This window comes from Oncorhynchus mykiss, chromosome 8, assembly GCF_057628025.1.
Source record: "Oncorhynchus mykiss isolate SJ-2025 chromosome 8, ASM5762802v1, whole genome shotgun sequence".
Lineage (NCBI taxonomy): Eukaryota > Metazoa > Chordata > Actinopteri > Salmoniformes > Salmonidae > Oncorhynchus > Oncorhynchus mykiss.
In genome coordinates, this window is record NC_143029.1 from 89,875,026 (window position 1) to 89,895,000 (window position 19,975).

The 19,975-nt window shown below is 44.7% G+C and overlaps 1 protein-coding gene across 1 annotated transcript in view; it reads left to right on the top strand.

The window, feature by feature from the left end:
* The first annotated feature begins 189 nt into the window (after positions 1-189).
* Positions 190-19,975, top strand: part of LOC110512128 (uncharacterized) — a 101,123-nt gene continuing 81,337 nt past the window's right edge. Inside the window, exons 1-3 of the mRNA XM_090182934.1 lie at positions 190-352; positions 5,670-5,797; positions 19,541-19,678. Of these exons, the coding sequence (XP_090039060.1) occupies positions 5,681-5,797; positions 19,541-19,678 (255 nt within the window). The 5' untranslated portion in view covers positions 190-352; positions 5,670-5,680. The remainder of the gene's footprint in view (positions 353-5,669; positions 5,798-19,540; positions 19,679-19,975) is intronic.

A 19,975-nucleotide genomic window follows, 5' to 3' on the forward strand; every position in this document is an offset into this window, starting at 1 on the left:
TCTACTATATTCTATTCTGTTCTACTCTACTGTGTGTGTGTGGACTTATTGAACTATATTAAACCAACAATAATTTGACCAACTGAACTACCACTGCTTTTATACATAGTCAAGGCTCTAGGATCACTCTTAGATCAGTTATAGTGCCCACTACTCCCAAATTATTACCCTGGCTGTCCATCTATCCCAGAATCCCTAGCTGAGCTGCGTCTCTGACAGTCTAAGTCTGCTGGTGAAGAGAGACTCTGATGCTGTAGCAGGATCACAATCAAGAAGAAGCAACCGCAACTAAACTACAACCACGGATATTTTGCTCACGCAGTACCGGACGGACAGAGAAGGCACTACACCGGTAATGACATTACTATACATTTGACCGGATACTTTTTTCTACTCTGTTGATGTCAAACCGATTGGAAGGAATATTGTCTGGTATGTTGTGAATATTTGTGTTGGTCCTTTTATTTTGCATGTCAAGAAGACGAAGGTTTCCTGACCACATCACCCGAAGTCAGAATGACAGCAAACTGGCATGAAAATGGTTTTCTGTTTTGTAAAACTAGTCATGCGGCATAGCCAAAAACGACATGGTAGATGTTTATTACGTGTTTGGTACAACCTTTCCGGCGCGCTATATTGTAACTGTGCGCAACATTGTAAGGGTTGCTTCGCTAATTGATCTCGTAGTCTGTAGAATTTCATTTACGACATTGTTATGCTTCTTCGGTGTATGTTGACTTTGCGAAAAGCACTTGTCAAACCGTTAAGCCTGATACTTCATCAAATCATCTTCCCGAAAAAAAACATTTTTAGGTAGGAGAGGGGTAGTATATTGTTTTGGGGCAAGGTTACTCGTCATTGATGTCAACTACATATTATGTCGAATAAACTACTGCCATTGAGATCCTATTAAATTACTAGAGCGGTTATGTCGGTAACCAGTTTATAATAGCAATACGGCACCTCAGGGGTTTGTGGTATATGGCCAATATATCACCCTAAGTCCTATATCCAGGCACTCCGCATTGCGTCGTGCATAAGAACAGCCAATAGCTGTGTGTGCTATATTGACCATATACACCCCCCCCCCCCCCCCCCCTCGAACCTTATTGCTTAATTATTCCATGTAGTTGGAAAGACAACAGATACATATGTATCAGATGACTGAAGTGAACAACAAACCCTACTCTGATGTAGCATCTACACAGGACTATCTCTCTGGTACAGCAAGGTAGTCAGAGACATTACATTAAACAATACCGTTCAAAAGTTTGGGGTCACTTAGTTTGCGGTTCTTGTTTTTGAAAGAAAAGCACATTTCTTATCCATTAAAATAACATCAAATTGATCAGAAATACAGTGTAGACATGGTTAATGTTGTAAATGACTATTGTAGGTGGAAACGGCAGATTTTTTATTGAATATCTACATAGGCGTACAGAGGCCCATTATCACCAACAATCACTCCTGTGTTCCAATGGCACTTTGTGTTAGCTAATCCAGTTTTAAAAGGCTAATTGATCATTAGAAAACCCTTTTGCAATTATATTAGCACAACTGAAAACTGTTGTCCTTATTACAGAAGTAATAAAACTGGCCTTCTTTAGACTAGTTGAGTATCTGGAGCATCAACATTTGTGGGTTCGATTACAAGTAACGGTAACAAAGACTTTCTTCTGAAACTCGTCAGTCTGTTCTTGTTCTGAGAAATGAAGGCTATTCCATGTGACTTTCTAGGCAGAGTTACAAAGAAAAAGCAATTTCTCAGACTGGCCAATAAAAATAAAAGATTAAGATGAGCAAAAGAACACAGACACTGGACAGAAGAACTCTGCCTAGAAGGCCAGCATCCCTGAGTCACCTCTTCACTGTTGACATGGAGACTGGACAGAGGAACTCTGCCTAGAAGGCCAGCATCCCGGAGTCACCTCTTCACTGTTGACATGGAGACTGGACAGAGGAACTCTGCTTAGAATGCCAGCATCCCGGAGTCGCCTCTTCACTGTTGACATGGAGACTGGACAGAGGAACTCTGCGTAGAAGGCCAGCATCCCGGAGTCGCCTCTTCACTGTTGACCTTGAGACTGGACAGAGGAACTCTGCCTAGAAGGCCAGCATCCCGGAGTCTCCTCTTCTCTGTTGACGTTGAGACTGGACAGAGGAACTCTGCCTAGAAGGCCAGCATCCCGGAGTCGCCTCTTCTCTGTTGACGTTGAGACTGGACAGAGGAACTCTGCCTAGAAGGCCAGCATCCCGGAGTCGCCTCTTCACTGTTGACGTTGAGACTGGACAGAGGAACTCTGCGTAGAAGGCCAGCATCCCGGAGTCGCCTCTTCACTGTTGACGTTGAGACTGGACAGAGGAACTCTGCCTAGAAGGCCAGCATCCCGGAGTCGCCTCTTCACTGTTGACGTTGAGACTGGACAGAGGAACTCTGCCTAGAAGGCCAGCATCCCGGAGTCGCCTCTTCTCTGTTGACGTTGAGACTGGACAGAGGAACTCTGCCTAGAAGGCCAGCATCCCGGAGTCTCCTCTTCTCTGTTGACGTTGAGACTGGACAGAGGAACTCTGCCTAGAAGGCCAGCATCCCGGAGTCTCCTCTTCTCTGTTGACGTTGAGACTGGACAGAGGAACTCTGCCTAGAAGGCCAGCATCCCGGAGTCTCCTCTTCACTGTTGACGTTGAGACTGGACAGAGGAACTCTGCCTAGAAGGCCAGCATCCCGGAGTCTCCTCTTCACTGTTGACGTTGAGACTGGACAGAGGAACTCTGCCTAGAAGGCCAGCATCCCGGAGTCTCCTCTTCACTGTTGACGTTGAGACTGGACAGAGGAACTCTGCGTAGAAAGCCAGCATCCCGGAGTCTCCTCTTCACTGTTGACGTTGAGACTGGACAGAGGAACTCTGCCTAGAAGGCCAGCATCCCGGAGTCGCCTCTTCACTGTTGACGTTGAGATTGGTGGAGCGCCGCTGCTGAATGTGCATTTTATTCGTTGCTTATGGCCTTATAGAGTTGGTTGAGTGCTGTCTTAGTGCCCAGCATCAGTCTGTGGTGGTAAATAGAAGGCTACGAATAATACAGATGAAAACTCTCTTGGTAGATAGTGTGTTCTACAGCTTATCATGAGGTACTCTACCTCAGGCGAGCAATACCTCGAGACTTCTTTAATTGTAGACATCGCGCACCAGCTGTTATTGACAACCCCTTCCCCTTCGCCTTACCAGACGTAGCTGCTCTGTCCTGCCGATGCACTGAAATCCCGCCAGCTCTATAGTATATGTGTCGTCGTTCAGCCACGTCTCAGTGAAACATAAGATATTGCAGTTTTTTAATGTCCCATTGGTTGGAAAGTCCAGTTTTTTCCCCAGCGATTTCACGTTGGCCAATTGAACGGATGGTAAAGGCGGTTTACTCACTCACCAACAAATTCTCACACCCAGACCTCCACCCCCTTGTAATTTAGTATTTTCTTCACACTGATGACAGGGATTTGGGCCTTGTCTTGACAAAGCAGTATATCCTTTGCTTCGGATTCATTAAAGAAAAGATCTCCATCCAGTTTGAGGTGAGTAATCGTTGTTCTGATGTCCAGAAGCTCTTTTCGGTCATAAGCGACAGGTAGCAACAAAATTATTGACAAAATAAGTTACAAACAATGTGGGAAAAAAAACTAACAAAATAGCACGGTTGTAAAACTCACCATTATTTGGTTTAAACCGTTTGACTTAAAAATGTAAATATTTATTTATGCAATTCATCCTTTACAATTGTTCATGCACAGGTGCTTTTGTTTAGGAAATACAACCAATAATTTCACCTGTGACCTGATTGGTTATATTATTATCTTTTTGGATTCTACAGAAGCTTTAATTGGACTTTATTAATTACTAATTATTACTAATCGAATCTACAAATAAAGTTGATCAAATTGATTCAACTGTAATGTTTGTATTGTGTATTGGGAAACTAAATCAGGCTATAGGTCTATATGTATAGACTTTGTAGGTTTATACAAAAACATATCCTTGACTCTATCTAAACATAACTATTGTTCTTATTTTTTGTTTATTTATATATTTTCACAAATATTTATTTTAAATCTAGTAATCCATCTGTACTCTATTCAATCGAGGAATCCATCTGTACTCTATTCAATCTAGTAATCCATCTGGACTCTATTCAATCTAGGAATCCATCTGTACTCTATTCAATCTAGTAATCCATCTGTCCTCTATTCAATCTAGGATTCCATCTGTACTCTATTAAATGTCAAAATTGGAATTCTTGAGGTCAATTTGCAGTGTACAAATTATTTATAACTACAGTGTATTTGTAAAGTATTCAAACCCCTTGACTTTTTCCAAATGTTGTTACGTTACGGCCTTATTCTAAAATGGATTAAAACTTCTTTTTTTCCCTTGTCATCTATACACACACAATACCCCACAATGACAAAGCAAAAACTGGTTTTTAGAAATGTTTGCATATTTACTAGAAATAAAAAACTATATATATAACATTTACATAAGTACTCAGATCCTTTACTCAGTACTTTGTTGAAGCGCCTTTGGAAGGTTCCCCCATCTCCAAGAGGAGCTCTGTCAGTGTGACCATCAGGTTCTTGGTCACCTCCCTGAGCAAAGCTCTTCTCCCCCGATCGCTCAGTTTGGCTGTGCAGCCAGCTCGAGGAAGAGTCTTGGTGGTTCCAATCTTCTTCCGTTTAAGAATGATGGAGGCCACTGTGTTCTTGGGGACCTTCAATGCTCCAGAAATGTTTTGGTAACCTTCCCCAGATCTGTGCCTCGACACAATCCTGTCTCTGAGCTCTACGGACAAATTCCTTCGACCTCGTGGCTTGGGTTTTGCTTTGACATGCACTGTCAACTGTAGGACCTCATATAGACAGGTGTGTGCCTTTCCAAATCAGGTCCAGTCAATTGAATTTACCACCGGTGGACTCCAATCAAGTTGTAGAAACGTCAAGGATGATCAATGGAAACTTTATTTTTATTTGATAGTATTACTGTCTTATTATCTATTTGTCAGTTTTGTTACTTTATAACTGCATTGTTGTGAAAGGGTTCGTAACTAAGCATTTCACTGTAAAGTCTATACTTGTTGTATTCAAATAACATTTGGTTTGATTTAGTAGTCAGTGATAGTGGCACTGAGCTCCCACTGCTCTCACTGGTTTAGGAATGGTGGGTGGCTCTGTAAATTCTCTCTCTCTCTCTCTCTCTCTCTCTCTCTCTCTCTCTCTCTCTCTCTCTCTCTCTCTCTCTCTCTCTCTCTCTCTCTCTCTCTCTCTCTCTCTCTCTCTCTCTCTCTCTCTCTCTCTCTCTCTCTCTCTCTCTCTCTCTCTCTCTCTCTCTCTCTCTCTCTCTCTCTCTCTCTCTCTCTCTCTCTCTCTCTCTCTCTCTCTCTCTCTCTCTCTCTCTCTCTCTCTCTCTCTCTCTCTCTCTCTCTCTCTCTCTCTCTCTCTCTCTCTCTCTCTCTCTCTCTCTCTCTCTCTCTCTCTCTCTCTCTCTCTCTCTCTCTCTCTCTCTCTCTCTCTCTCTCTCTCTCTCTCTCTCTCTCTCTCTCTCTCTCTCTCTCTCTCTCTCTCTCTCTCTCTCTCTCTCTCTCTCTCTCTCTCTCTCTCTCTCTCTCTCTCTCTCTCTCTCTTCCAGTGTGATTGGCCATGATGACTGAATCAGGAGCGGACTCTGAGCCCAAGCAGCAGAAGGAGAAAGAAGGGAAGGCAATTGAACACTTCCCAGCTGCCGCTGGACACAGTACACCAGCCAGAAATAACCAGGTGAGCCTTCCATGTGCCCAATGGGGGAGCTCGGAATTTCTGGGTTGACAACTTTTCAGCCATAATATATAGTGGTTCCTACTTTAAAAGTTGCGTGCATACACCGCGGGACTTAGAGGTACCCTGCATCACAGCTTCATTGCTTCAGTGCTTCAGACCGGTGGAAGCAAATGTAAGTAGTTATAACGTCATAACGAGTCAAGCAAAAAAAAAATACAATTGAGAGGAATATTTTAGTTAATGTGGAGACAAATGATTGTGCTTATTTGTTTGTCATGTAGTTCATTTACAAAAATCACTATTTAGCAGGTTTTTTCCCCAGCCATATCCAATACCAGGTGTATCAAACTAATTCATTACAGCAAGCAGGGAGCAGGTTTTGAACCCTCAACATTCTAGCCCGAAGTCCAGCACGCTAACAACTGTGCCCAAATGTATTAATTGGGGTTGGGGCCGATTGCGGCTAAAAACACTTTATCAATTGGAATCTTTAACGTGAAAAGGGGGAAAGGTATTATTATTAGTTTTTCACAAGCGTAGCAGGATGTGAATTCTGCAAACAATGTTTGATGAGGTTGGCTTATTAGCTGAATAATAGAGTTGAAGTAGGAAGTTTACATCTTAGCCAAATATATTTAAACTCAGTTTTTCACAACTCCTGACATTTACTCCTAGTAAAATTCCCCTGTTTTAGGTCAGTTAGGATCACCACTTTATTTTAAGAATGTAAAATGTCAGAATAATAGTAGAGAGGATGATTTATTTCAGCTTTTATTTCTTTCATCAGATTCCCAGTGGGTCAGAAGTTTTCCATACACTCAATTAGTATTTGGTAGCATTGCCTTTAAATTGTATAACTTGGGTCAAACGTTTTTGGTAGACTTCCACAAGCTTCCCACAATAAGTTGGGTGAATTTTGGTCCATTCCTCCTGACAGAGCTGATGTAACTGAGTCAGGTTTGTAGGCCTCCTTGCTCCCACACAATTTTTCAGTTCTGCTGCAAATTTCCTATAGGATTGAGGTCAGGGCTTTGTGATGGCCACTCCAATACCTTGACTTTGTTGTTCTTAAGCCATTTTGCCACAACTGTGGAAGTATGCTTGGGGTCATTGTCCATTTGGAAGACCCATTTGCAACCAAGCTTTAACTGATGTCTTGAGATGTTGCTTCAATTTTCCTGCCTCATCATGCCATCTATTTTGTGAAGTGCACCAGTCCCTCCTGCAGCAAAGCACCCCCGCAACATGATGCTGCCACCCCCATGCTTCACGGTTGGGATGGTGTTCTTCGGCTTGCAAGCCTCCCCCTTTTCCTCCAAACATAACAATGGTCATTATGGCCAACAGTTCTATATTTGTTTCATAAGGCCAGAGGACATTTCTCCAAAAAGTACGATCTTTGTCCCCATGTGCAGTTGCAAACCGTAGTCTGGCTTTTTTTATGGCGGTTTTGGAGCAGTGGCTTCTTCCTTGCCGAGCGGCCTTTCAGGTTATGTCGATATAGGACTCGTTTTACTGTGGATATAGATACTTTTGTAACTGTTTCCTCCAGCATCTTCACAAGGTCCTTTGCTGTTGTTCTGGGATTGATTTGCACTTTTTGCACCAAAGTACGTTCATCTCTAGGAGACAGAACGCGTCTCCTTCTTGAGCGGTATGATGGCTGCGTATGATGGCTGCGTGGTGTTTATAATTGCGTACTATTGTTTGTACAGATGACCGTGGTACCTTCAGGCGTTTGGAAATTGCTCCCACAGGATGAACCAGACTTGTGGAGGTCTACAATTTTTTTTTGTGTTCATGGCAGATTTCTTTTTCCCATGATGTTAAGCAAAGAGGCACTGAGTTTGAAGGTAGGCCTTGAAATACATCCACAGGTACACCTCCAAATGACTCAAATGATGTCAAGTAGCCTATCAGAAGCTTCTAAAGCTTCTAAAGCTATGACATCATTTTCTGTAATTTTCCAAGCTGTTTAAAGGCACAGTCAACTTAGTGTATGTAAACTTCTGACCCACTGGAATTGTGATACAGTGAATTATAAGTGAAATAATCTGTCTGCTAACAATTGTTGGAAAAATTAGATGTCCTAACCAACTTGCCAAAACTATAGTTTGTTAACAAGAAATTTGTGGAGTGGTTGAAAAATGAGTTTTAATGACTCCAACCTAAATGTAATCGTTTTGAGAACGACACAAATATAAATTTTCACAGTCTGCTGCCTCAGCTTGTATGATGGCAATTTGCATATACTCCAGAATGTTATGAAGAGTGATCAGATGAATTGCAATTCATTGCAAAGTCCCTCTTTGCCATGCAAATGAACTGAATCCCCTAAAAAAACATTTCCACTGCATTTCAGCCCTGCCACAAAAGGACCAGCTGACATCATGTCAGTGATTCTCTCGTTAACACAGGTGTGAGTGTTGACGAGGACAAGGCTGGAGATCACTCTGTCATGCTGATTGAGTTCGAATAACAGACTGGAAGCTTCAAAAGGAGGGTGGTGCTTGGAATCATTGTTTTTCCTCTGTCAACCATGGTTACCTGCAAGGAAACACGTACCGTCATCATTGCTTTGCACAAAAAGGGCTTCACAGGCAAGGATATTGCTGCCAGTAAGAATGCACCGAAATCAACCATTTATCGGATCATCAAGAACTTCAAGGAGAGCGGTTCAATTGTTGTGAAGATGACTTCAGGGCGCCCAAGAAAGTACAGCAAGCGCCAGGACCGTCTCCTAAAGTTGATTCAGCTGCAGGATCAGGGCACCACCAGTACAGAGCTTGCTCAGGAATGGCAGCAGGCAAGTGTGAGTGCATCTGCACACACAGTGAGGCAAAGACTTTTGGAGGATGGCCTGGTGTCAAGAAGGGCAGCAAAGAAGTCACTTCTCTCCAGGAAAAACATCAGGGACACACTGATATTCTGCAAAAGGTACAGGGATTGGACTGCTGAGGACTGGGATGAAGTCATTTTCTCTGATGAATCCCCTTTCCGATTGTTTGGGGCATCCAGAAAAAAACTTGTCCGGAGAAGACAAGGTGAGCGCTACCATCAGTCCTGTGTCATGCCAACAGTAAAGCATCCTGAGAACATTCATGTGTGGGTTTTTTTCTCAACCAAGGGAGTGGGCTCACTCACACAGTGATGAATAAAAAATGGTACCAACACACGGAGAGCAACTTCTCCCAACCATCCAGGAACTCCAAGCATTGATTATGCAAGAATGGGCTGCCATCAGTCAGGATGGGGCCCAGAAGTTAATAGACAGCATGTCAGGGTGAACTACAGAGGTCTTGAAAAATGAAGGGTCACCACTGCAAATAAGACCTGTCCCATCACCTCCTCCCAACATACGCAGCATCCCACGGGGTCTGGACAACAGGAAATACAACAGGACTCAGGTTCACACTGCTCTGAGACCTGTCCCATCACCTCCTCCCAACACAGGAAATACAACAGGAGTCAGGTTCACACTGCTCTGAGACCTGTCCCATCACCCCAGAGACCTGTCCCATCACCCCAGAGACCTGTCCCATCACCTCAGAGACCTGTCCCATCACCTCCTCCCAACACACGCAGCATCCCACAGAGTCGAGACAACAGGAAATACAACAGAAACCTGATCGTCAGAATACAGTAGAGGTAGAGTTGTGGCCATTCATTTTCACAGTCTGCTGCCTCAGTGTGTATGATGGCAATTTCCATATACTCCAGAATGTTATGAAGAGTGATCAGATGAATTGCAAAGTCCCACTTCGCCATGCAAATGAACACCAAAAAAAAAACAGTTTCCACTGCATTTCAGCCCTGCCACAAAAAGGGCCAGCTGGCATCATGGCAGTGATTATCTCGTTAACACAGGTGTGAGTGTTGACGAGGACAAGGCTGGAGATCACTCTGTCATGCTGATTGAGTTAGAATAACAGACTGGAAGCCTCAAAAGAAGAGTGGTGCTCGGAATCATTGTTCTTCCTCTGTCAACCATGGTTACCTGCAACGAAACACGTGCCGTCATCATTGCTTTGCACAAAAAGGGCTTCACAGGCAAGGATATTGCTGCCAATAAATCAACCATTTATCGGATCATCAAGAACTTCAAGCAGAGCGGTTCAATTGTTGTGAAGAAGGCTTCAGGGCGCCCAAGAAAGTCCAGGAAGCGTCAGGACCGTCTCCTAAAGTTGATTCAGCTGCGGGATCGGGGCATCACACCACCAGTACAGAGCTTGCTCAGGAATGGCAGCAGGCAGGTGTGAGTGCATCTGCACGCACAGTGAGGACGCACAGTGAGACTTTTGGAGGATGGCCTGGTGTCAAGAAAGGCAGCAAAGAAGCCACTTCTCTCCAGGAAAAAACATCAGGGACAGACTGATATTCTGCAAAAGGTACAGGGATTGGACTGCTGAGGACTGGGATGAAGTCATTTTCTCTGATGAATCCCTTTTCCGATTGTTTGGGGCCTCCGGAAAAAAAGCTTGTCCGGAGAAGACGAGGTGAGCGCTACCATCAGTCCTGTGTCATGCCAACTTCTCCCAACCATCCAGGAACAGTTTGGTGACGAACAAGGCCTTTTCCAGCATGATGGAGCACCTTGCCATAAGGCAAAAGTGATAATTAAGTGGCTCGGGGAACAAAACATCAATATTTTGGGTCCATGGCCAGGAAACTCACCAGACCTTAATCCCATTGAGAACTTGTGGTCAATCCTCAAGAGGCGGGTGGACAAACAAAACCCCACAAATTCTGACAAAGCATTGATTATGCAAGAATGGGCTGCCATCAGTCAGGATGTGGCACAGAAGTTAATTGACAGGATGCCAGGGCAGATTGCAGAGGCCTTGAAAAAGAAGGGTAAACACTGCAAATATTGACTCTTTGCATCAACTTCATGTAATTGTCAATAAAAGCCTTTCACACTTATGAAATGCTTGTAATTATACTTCATTATTCCATAGTAACATCTGACAAAAATATCTAAAGATACTGAAGCAGCAAACTTTGTGGAAATTAATATTTGTGTCATTCTCAAAACTTTTGGCCACGACTGTACACACTTTATTGAATATTTACGAAATGCATATTGTTATATTTGCTAGCACCAAATATTGTTGTTGTTTGTTTGTTTGTTTCGATGCATGGATAATTGTTATTTGTTTTTCGATGCGAAAGGTACGGATATGGGTGGGGTCTACATAAGGGTGGTAATTTAATAAACTCACAAAAGCTCTGACGAAGGCCGTGATGCCGATACGTAAAGCTTATAAAGATCAGTAATACGATCAAGAACAGTGTGCGGGTTCCTTCCTCTTTTTCCTCATCTTATCAGGCTGTTGACTCATCTTATCAGGCTGTTGCCTCATCTTATCAGGCTGTTGCCAGGCACCTGCAATAAAAGATAACTCAGATGTGCGAGTGCCTTTTTGAATTTTGAATTTTACTTTACAAACAACAATTAATTAATTATTTATTTATTTACTGACTGACATGCCCAAAGTAAACTGCCTGTTACTCAGGCCCAGAAGCCAGGATATGCATGTAATTGGTGTCATTGGAAAGAAAACACTTAGAAGTTTCTAAAACCTTTAATGTAATGTCTGAGACTAGAACATAATTGATATGGCAGGTGGAAATCCGATGAAAAACCAACCAGAATCTTTTTTACTGTAAACCTATGTAATTCCGGCTCCCAGATTGCAATTCGAATCTGTAAATCTGTAAATCGGAAAACGCAGTTAAATTAACAAGAATTTAAGCTTTTAAATTATATAACATTCTTGTATGTTCATGAATGTTTACTATTACGATTATTTATTTGAATTGCGTGCCCTCCAACCTTATTAATAAACTAATGATAAAAAATACTCTTTCAAAATGCAGATGTTGATTTGGTTATGGATCCATAATGAATTACTATGGGAATAAATATCACTGATTTACAGAAATATTGGAACAAAGTTGTCTAATGAAGGCCAAAAATGTAGGATCCTCCAATCCTGTAGCCTACTCCCGACAATCACGTTGTACAGCGCCATATTTTAAATTATTAAATTAAGAACGAATTGCAAAAATCGCTGAAGTTGGAGACTTTTATCTCCCTCACCAACTTCAAACATCTGCTATCTGAGCAGCTAACCGATCACTGCAGCTGTACAAAGTCTATCGGTAAATAGCCCACCCAATTTACCTACCTCATCCCCATACTGTTTTTATTTATTTACTTTTCTGCTCTTTTGCACACCAGTATCTCTGTACATGTACCTGTACATGACCATCTGATCATTTATCACTCCAGTGTTAATCTGCAAAATTGTAATTATTCACCTACCTCCTCATGCCTTTTGCACACATTGTATATAGACGCTCTTTTTTTTCTACTGTGTTATTGACTTGTTTATTGTTTACTCCATGTGTAACTCTGTGTTGTCTGTTCACACTGCTATGCTTTATCTTGGCCAGGTCGCAGTTGTAAATGAGAACTTGTTCTCAACTAGCCTACCTGGTTAAATAAAGGTTAAATATATATATATATTTTTATTCCCTTCCATCCTAATGGAAACCCAGAGGGTTTCGTTTGTCGTTTTTCTCTGAATAGAAACACCATAATATTAATCAAATTAATTAAGCAACATTTCTTAAAATCAATCTCATATATTATGTTACTACAAAAAAAGTTTTAAATTCTCTGGTAGTGCCAATACGGAACACTATCAAATGCTTCTCAAAGATGCCCCCTGGGTGGTCAAACTAGCAATGACTTGCAGTAACAGAAGAAATGGCAGAGAATTACATGACGAGACACAGAATGCTGCAGTAGCACTCAGGGTGTGCTGCAGCATGACTCAACTTTTAAAGGAGGAACCACTGTACATTATATTGGTTTGAGAACGGAGTCACTTTGGCCTGGCAGACTACAGATTGCCTGTTTCTCTGTGGTGTGTGAGTTTGGCCTGGCAGACTACAGATTGCCTGTTTCTCTGTGGTGTGTGAGTTTGGGCAGGCAGACTACAGATTGCCTGTTTCTCTGTGGTGTGTGAGTTTGGGCAGGCAGACTACAGATTGCCTGTTTCTCTGTGGTGTGTGAGTTTGGCCTGGCAGACTACAGATTGCCTGTTTCTCTGTGGTGTGTGAGTTTGGCCTGGCAGACTACAGATTGCCTGTTTCTCTGTGGTGTGTGAGTTTGGCCTGGCAGACTACAGATTGCCTGTTTCTCTGTGGTGTGTGAGTTTGGACTGGCAGACTACAGATTGCCTGTTTCTCTGTGGTGTGTGAGTTTGGCCTGGCAGACTACAGATTGCCTGTTTCTCTGTGGTGTGTGAGTTTGGCCTGGCAGACTGCAGATTGCCTATTTCTCTAGAAGCTAAAGCTTATGTTATCTTCAGTACGTGCTTGTCAACAGAGGTCGCCTTGAGCCAGATGCACTCATCTGTAGGCTAAATCCTCCTCAGCTTCCAAGACAGGCAACAGTAGTGTAGACCAGTGATTCTCAAACCTCTTGTCAGGGACCAACAACCGTTCCACCCCCAACATGGGTAACATGGTGTTTTGGGTAACATGGGGGTTTGGGTAACATGGGGTTTTGGTAACATGGTGTTTAGTTTCATTTAAGAAACTAGCTCAATTAGGTCTGTTTTGCATTCTATTCCGGAGCCTCCACACCTGATTCAACTAATCATCAAGCCCTTGACTAGTGAATCAGGTGTGATAGTTCAGCGCTGGCACACAATTGTGAAATGTCTGGGGTTTGAAAACCAAATGCTATAGAAAGAGGAGAGACTCAGGTCCAGCACTAAGGGTATGTCTTTAAGGGCACCCTATTCCCTATATAGTGCACTACTTTTTGACCAGAGTCCTATGGAACCCTATTCCCTATATAGTGCACTACTTTAGACCAGAGTCCTATGGGGCCCTATTCCCTATATAGTGCACTACTTTAGACCAGAGCCATATGGGTCCCTATTCCTTATATAGTGCACTACTTTAGACCAGAGTCCTATGGAACCCTATTCCCTATATATAGTGCACTACTTTAGACCAGAGTCCTATGGGGCCCTATTCCCTATATAGTGCACTACTTTAGACCAGAGTCCTATGGGGCCCTATTCCCTATATAGTGCACTACTTTAGACCAGAATCCTATGGGGCCCTATTCCCTATATAGTGCACTACTTTAGACCAGAGTCCTATGGGGCCCTATTCCCTATATAGTGCACTACTTTAGACCAGAGTCCTATGGGGCCCTATTCCCTATATAGTGCACTACTTTAGACCAGAGTCCTATGGAACCCTATTCCCTATATATAGTGCACTACTTTAGACCAGAGTCCTATGGGGCCCTATTCCCTATATAGTGCACTACTTTAGACCAGAGTCCTATGGAACCCTATTCCCTATATAGTGCACTACTTAAGACCAGAGTCCTATGGGGCCCTATTCCCTATATAGTGCACTACTTTAGACCAGAGTCCTATGGGGCCCTATTCCCTATATAGTGCACTACTTTAGACCAGAGTCCTATGGAACCCTATTCCCTATATATAGTGCACTAATTTAGACCAGAGTCCTATGGGGCCCTATTCCCTATATAGTGCACTACTTTAGACCAGAGTCCTATGGGGCCATATTCCCTATATAGTGCACTACTGTAGACCAGAGTCCTATGGGGCCCTATTCCCTATATAGTGCACTACTTTAGACCAGAGTCCTATGGGGCCTGTAGTGCAGGGAATAGGGTTCCTTTTGGAACATGGCCTATGTCATAGGAGGGGAATTTTCTCCAGGACTCTCAGGTCAGGACAATACAGAGGTCAGGGCTGATCTAAGCTCAGTTTTGTGTTTCTGAGCCTAATTGTTAAGGTTGTGATTTTGAGAGAGTAAACTGATCCTAGGTCTGTGCTCTAAAGGGGCATCTTCTCACGAGGTAGTTTAGTTTAACTATCCCTGCATGTAGCCACTCTGACTGATTCTCACATACGGACGAGAGAGTAAACTGATCCTAGGTCTGTGCTCTCGACTCTTGTGTAGAAGTCTGAACACCTTTCAGCTTAACTAAAAAAAAAACATGGCAATTGTGAGTTAATTCCAGAGTTGTTGGGTAGCAAGCTGCTCACTGTGGAATCTGACTTTTCTCTGTAGAGTCCTAAACCTTTTCAGGTTTAGAGAGGAGAAGAGAGGAGAGGAGAGAGAGGAGGAGAAGAGGAGAGGAGAGAGGAGGAGAGGAGAAGAAGAGACAGAGAAGGGGAGAAGAGACAGAGAGGAGGAGAGACAGAGAGGAGGAGAAGAGACAGAGAGGGAAAAGGTGTTATGCTGTGGTCATCGTTATGAGTGAATTTGTGTGGGTGGAGTAGGTACAGCTTTTTCTATGCTCTTCCATCCAGGACTAGTATACAGGGAGTAGTCTCTTCTGCAGGGCTTGTACTTTAACTGCAGTGCTGCTTACACACACGCGCACACAGAGACAGACATACAGACAGACAGACAGACAGACAGACAGACAGACAGACAGACAGACAGACAGACAGACAGAAACATGGACAGACAGACAGACAGACAGACAGACAGACAGACAGACAGACAGACAGACAGAAACACGGACAGACAGACAGACAGACAGACAGACAGACAGACAGACAGACACACACACACAGAGAGACAGGGTTGGTAGCTGCAGTACCTCTCTGTTCTCGACATTAGCGTAGCTCCCTTGTCTTCTGCCGACATGAATAAGATTAAACCATAACAGGGAAATTGTTGAATATTGAAATATGTTGATTGATAGAAGAGTGGAAATAGAGCATGAAATTGTGATGATTTATGAATCATGTTTAGGTTTTAGGAAGAAGAGTGAGAGGAGGATAGAGGGAGAGGAGACAAAGAGGGGGAGAATAGACAGAGAGGAGGAGAGACAGAGAGGAGGAGAGACAGAGAGAGGGAGAGAAAGAGAGGGGGAGAGACAGAGAGGAAAGAGACAGAGAGGGGGAGAGACAGAGAGAGGGAAAGACAGAGAGGGGGAGAGACAGAGAGGGGGAGAGACAGAGAGGGGGAGAGACAGAGAGGGGGAGAGACAGAGGGGGAGAGACAGAGAGGGGGAGAGACCGAGAGGAGAAGAGACCGAGAGGAGAAGAGACCGAGAGGAGAAGAGACCGAGAGGAGAAGAGACCGAGAGGAGAAGAGACCGAGCGGAGAAGAGACCGAGAGGAGAAGAGACCGAGAGGAGAAGAGACAGAGAGGGAGAGAGGGAGAGAGGAGGAAAGACAGAGAGGGGGAGAGACAGAGAGGAGGAGAGACAGAGAGGAGGAGAGACAGAGAGGAGGAGAGACCGAGAGGAGGAGAGACCAAGAGGAGGAGAGACCGAGAGGAGGAGAGACAGAGAGATGAGATGAGACAGAGAGGAGGAGAGACAGAGAGGGGAAGAGACAGAGAGGAGGAGAGACCGAGAGGAGAAGAGACAGAGAGGGAGAGAGGGAGAGAGGAGGAGAGACAGAGAGGGGGAGAGACAGAGAGGAGGAGAGACAGAGAGGAGGAGAGACAGAGAGGAGGAGAGACAGAGAGGAGAGACAGAGAGAGGGAGAGACAGAGAGAGGGAGAGACAGAGCGGAGGAGAGACAGAGAGGGGGAGAGACAGAGAGGGGGAGAGACAGAGAGGGGGAGAGGAGGAGAGACAGAAAGGAGGAGAGACAGAGAGTAGGAGAGACCGAGAGGAGAAGAGACATAGAGGGGGAGAGACAGAGAGAGGGAGAGACAGAGAGTTGGAGAGACAGAGAGTTGGAGAGACAGAGAGGGGGAGAGACCGAGAGGAGGAGAGACAGAGAGGAGGAAAGACAGAGAGGAGGAAAGACAGAGAGGAGGAGAGACAGAGAGGGGGAGAGACAGAGAGGGGGAGAGACAGAGAGTAGGAGAGACAGAGAGGAGGAGAGACAGAGAGGAGGAGAGACAGAGTGGGGGAGAGACAGAGTGGAGGAGAGACAGAGAGGAGGAGCGAGAGAGAGGAGGAGAGAGAGGAGGAGAGACAGAGAGGAGGAGAGACAGAGAGGAGGAGAGACAGAGAGGAGGAGAGACAGAGAGGAGGAGAGACCGAGAGGGGGAGAGACAGAGAGGAGGAGAGACAGAGAGGAGGAGAGACAGCGAGGAGGAGAGACAGAGAGGGGGAGAGACAGAGAGGAGAAGAGACAGAGAGGAGGAGAGACCGAGAGGAGAAGAGACAGAGAGGAGGAGAGACAGAGAGGAGAAGAGACAGAGAGGAGGAGAGACAGAGAGGAGGAGAGACAGCGAGGAGGAGAGACAGAGAGGAGGAAAGACCGAGAGGAGAAGAGACAGAGAGGAGGAGAGATCGAGAGGAGAAGAGACAGAGAGGAGGAGAGACAGAGAGGAGGAGAGACAGAGAGGAGGAGTACACAGAGTTGTACGAGACCTTCAGTTTCTTGACAACTTCTCTCATGGAATAGCCTTCATTTCTCAGAACAAGAATAGACTGACGAGTTTCAGAAGGTTTCTGGCCATTTTGAGTCTGTAATCAAACCCACACATGCTGATGCTCCAGATACTCAATTAGTCTAAAGAAGGACAGTTTTATTGCTTCTTTAATCAGAACAACAATTTTCAGCTGTACAATTTGATTTGATTTGACACACATACACACACACACACTCACAGATGTACCGACACACACACACTCACACATACACACACACACTTTAGTTCTGGCACAGTCATGTCTGTAAGTCACTCGAATGACCTTTGTCATCTGTAGGTCACATTTCTATTTAGCTGAGGAAGGCTGGAGGAAGAATGGAAGAAGAACGGAGGAAGGATGAAGGAAGGATGGAGGAAGGATGGAGGAAGGATGGAGGAAGGATGAAGGAAGGATGGAGGAAGGATGGAGGAAGGATGGAGGAAGGATGGAAGAAGGATGGAAGAAGGATGGAGGAAGGATGGAGGAAGGAGGAAGGATGGAGGAAGGATGGAGGAAGGACGGAGGAAGTACTTTGTTGTCAGTGAGGTGGAAAATCGGATTTTTCAAAATGGCGGAACAGCTTTAACAGTACAACATGCCTGGCCTTTGAGTCTATAAGTACCCGCTAGAGAATGTTGTCTCCTTTAACACACGCATCAGATGAATATCAACCTGCAAGGTGCGGAAACATAAGCACCAAGGCTTGATAAATATATTGATGAATAGTTCATAGTCCTGTAACAGCTTCTTTTGTTACAAAGTCAAACGTAAAAGAGAATGGTATTAACGCGCGCAGTCAAATTATTAACAATGATGATAAATAAGCATAACACAAACTCATACATTTTCTAAATCAACCTCTTCACCCTCCTTATCATTCAGTTAGGCCTAGTTTAAATTAAATTGCGAAGTAAGGTGCAACAATTATCACCCATTCATTCATGTGTCATTCATTCAGTGAGGAGAGAGAGACGCATTAGAGCCTGGCTGGGTACCAGGGTCCTACAGCACATTGTCTTGGAGCCTGGCTGGGTACCAGGGTCCTACAGCACATTATCTTGGAGCCTGGCTGGGTACCAACATCCTACAGCACATTGTCTTGGAGCCTGGCTGGGTACCAACGTCCTACTGCACATTGTCTTGGAGCCTGGCTGGGTACCAACATCCTACAGCACATTGTCTTGGAGCCTGTCTGGGTACCTGGGTCCTACAGCACATTGTCTTGGAGCCTGGCTGGGTACCAGGGTCCTACAGCACATTGTCTTAGCGCCTGGCTGGGTACCAGGGTCCCACATCAAATTGTCTTAGCGCCTGGCTGGGTACCAGGGTCCTACATCAAATTGTCTTAGCGCCTGGCTGGGTACCAGGGTCCTACAGCACATTGTCTTGGAGCCTGGCTGGGTACCAGGGTCCTACAGCACATTGTCTCAGCGCCTGGCTGGGTACCAGGGTCCTACAGCACATTGTCTTAGCGCCTGGCTGGGTACCAGGGTCCTACAGCACATTGTCTTGGAGCCTGGCTGGGTACCAGGGTCCTACAGGACATTGTCTTAGCGCCTGGCTGGGTACCAGGGTCCTACAGGACATTGTCTTGGAGCCTGGCTGGGTACCAGGGTCCTACAGCACATTGTCTTGGAGCCTGGCTGGGTACCAGGGTCCTACAGAACATGGTCTTGGAGCCTGGCTGGGTACCAGGGTCCTACAGAACATGGTCTTGGAGCCTGGCTGGGTACCAGGGTCCTACAGCACATTGTCTTGGAGCCTGGCTGGGTACCAGGGTCCTACAGCACATTGTCTTGGAGCCTGATATTGTTTTGGTGGATTAAGTTAGAAATAAGGTGTGATAATAAAAAGTGACCCCAAACTTTTAAGTGGTAAAAAGACTAAATACTTTTCTGTTTTCAAAATTCTGGCAAATGAAAATTATAACATTTAGGGAAAGTCAGGAAAAGGAGCAAGCCATTGCTTTTTTTTATGGGGAGGAGCAATTTTTTTTAATTTACAGAAATCAAACGTGACTCTAGACTCCTGTGGTCACCAGTCTGTCACTGGGATGTAATCGCTTCTCTGTGTAGTCATGACGACGGGACCAATCTTAACTGTATGACGATGCGATAACCATTGTAGAGAAGTGCACGTCCAAAGAAACCTGCCATATTTTATAATCGTCTTCTATCATTGAAACACTGTTATTCTGTTTCCCTTCCGTCATGTGACGTCCCAACAGCACAACACATACTAAACAAACGCTTACAGAGATACATGTCTCCCTTCTCTTTTCCCTGCTGCAGTTTGAGGACTTTTCATCTACCAGATCGTCGACCAGTCGCCTGTCAATCAAGTCTCCACTGAGGGGAGTCAAGAAGCTGAAGAACATGCAGTGTAAAATCACCCTGCTAGATGGGTCCGACTACACCACGACGGTGGACGTGAGTACAGGGTGGAGGGGGAGAGAGAGAGAGAGCGAGAGAGCGAGAGAGGGAGAGAGGGAGAGGGAGCATTGCTTTGGCAATGTTAACACATGTTTCCCCTGCCAATAAAGCCCATTGAATTGAGAGAGAGAGAGAGAAAGAGAGAGAGAGAGAGAGAGGAGGGCGAGAGGGGGGAGATAGAGGGGGATGCAAGGGAGAGAGAGATAAAGAGGGAGGAGAGGAGAGATAAAGAGGGAGGAGGGAGAGAGAGAAGAGGGAGAGATAGAGGGGGAGAGAGAGAGAGAGAGGAGGGTG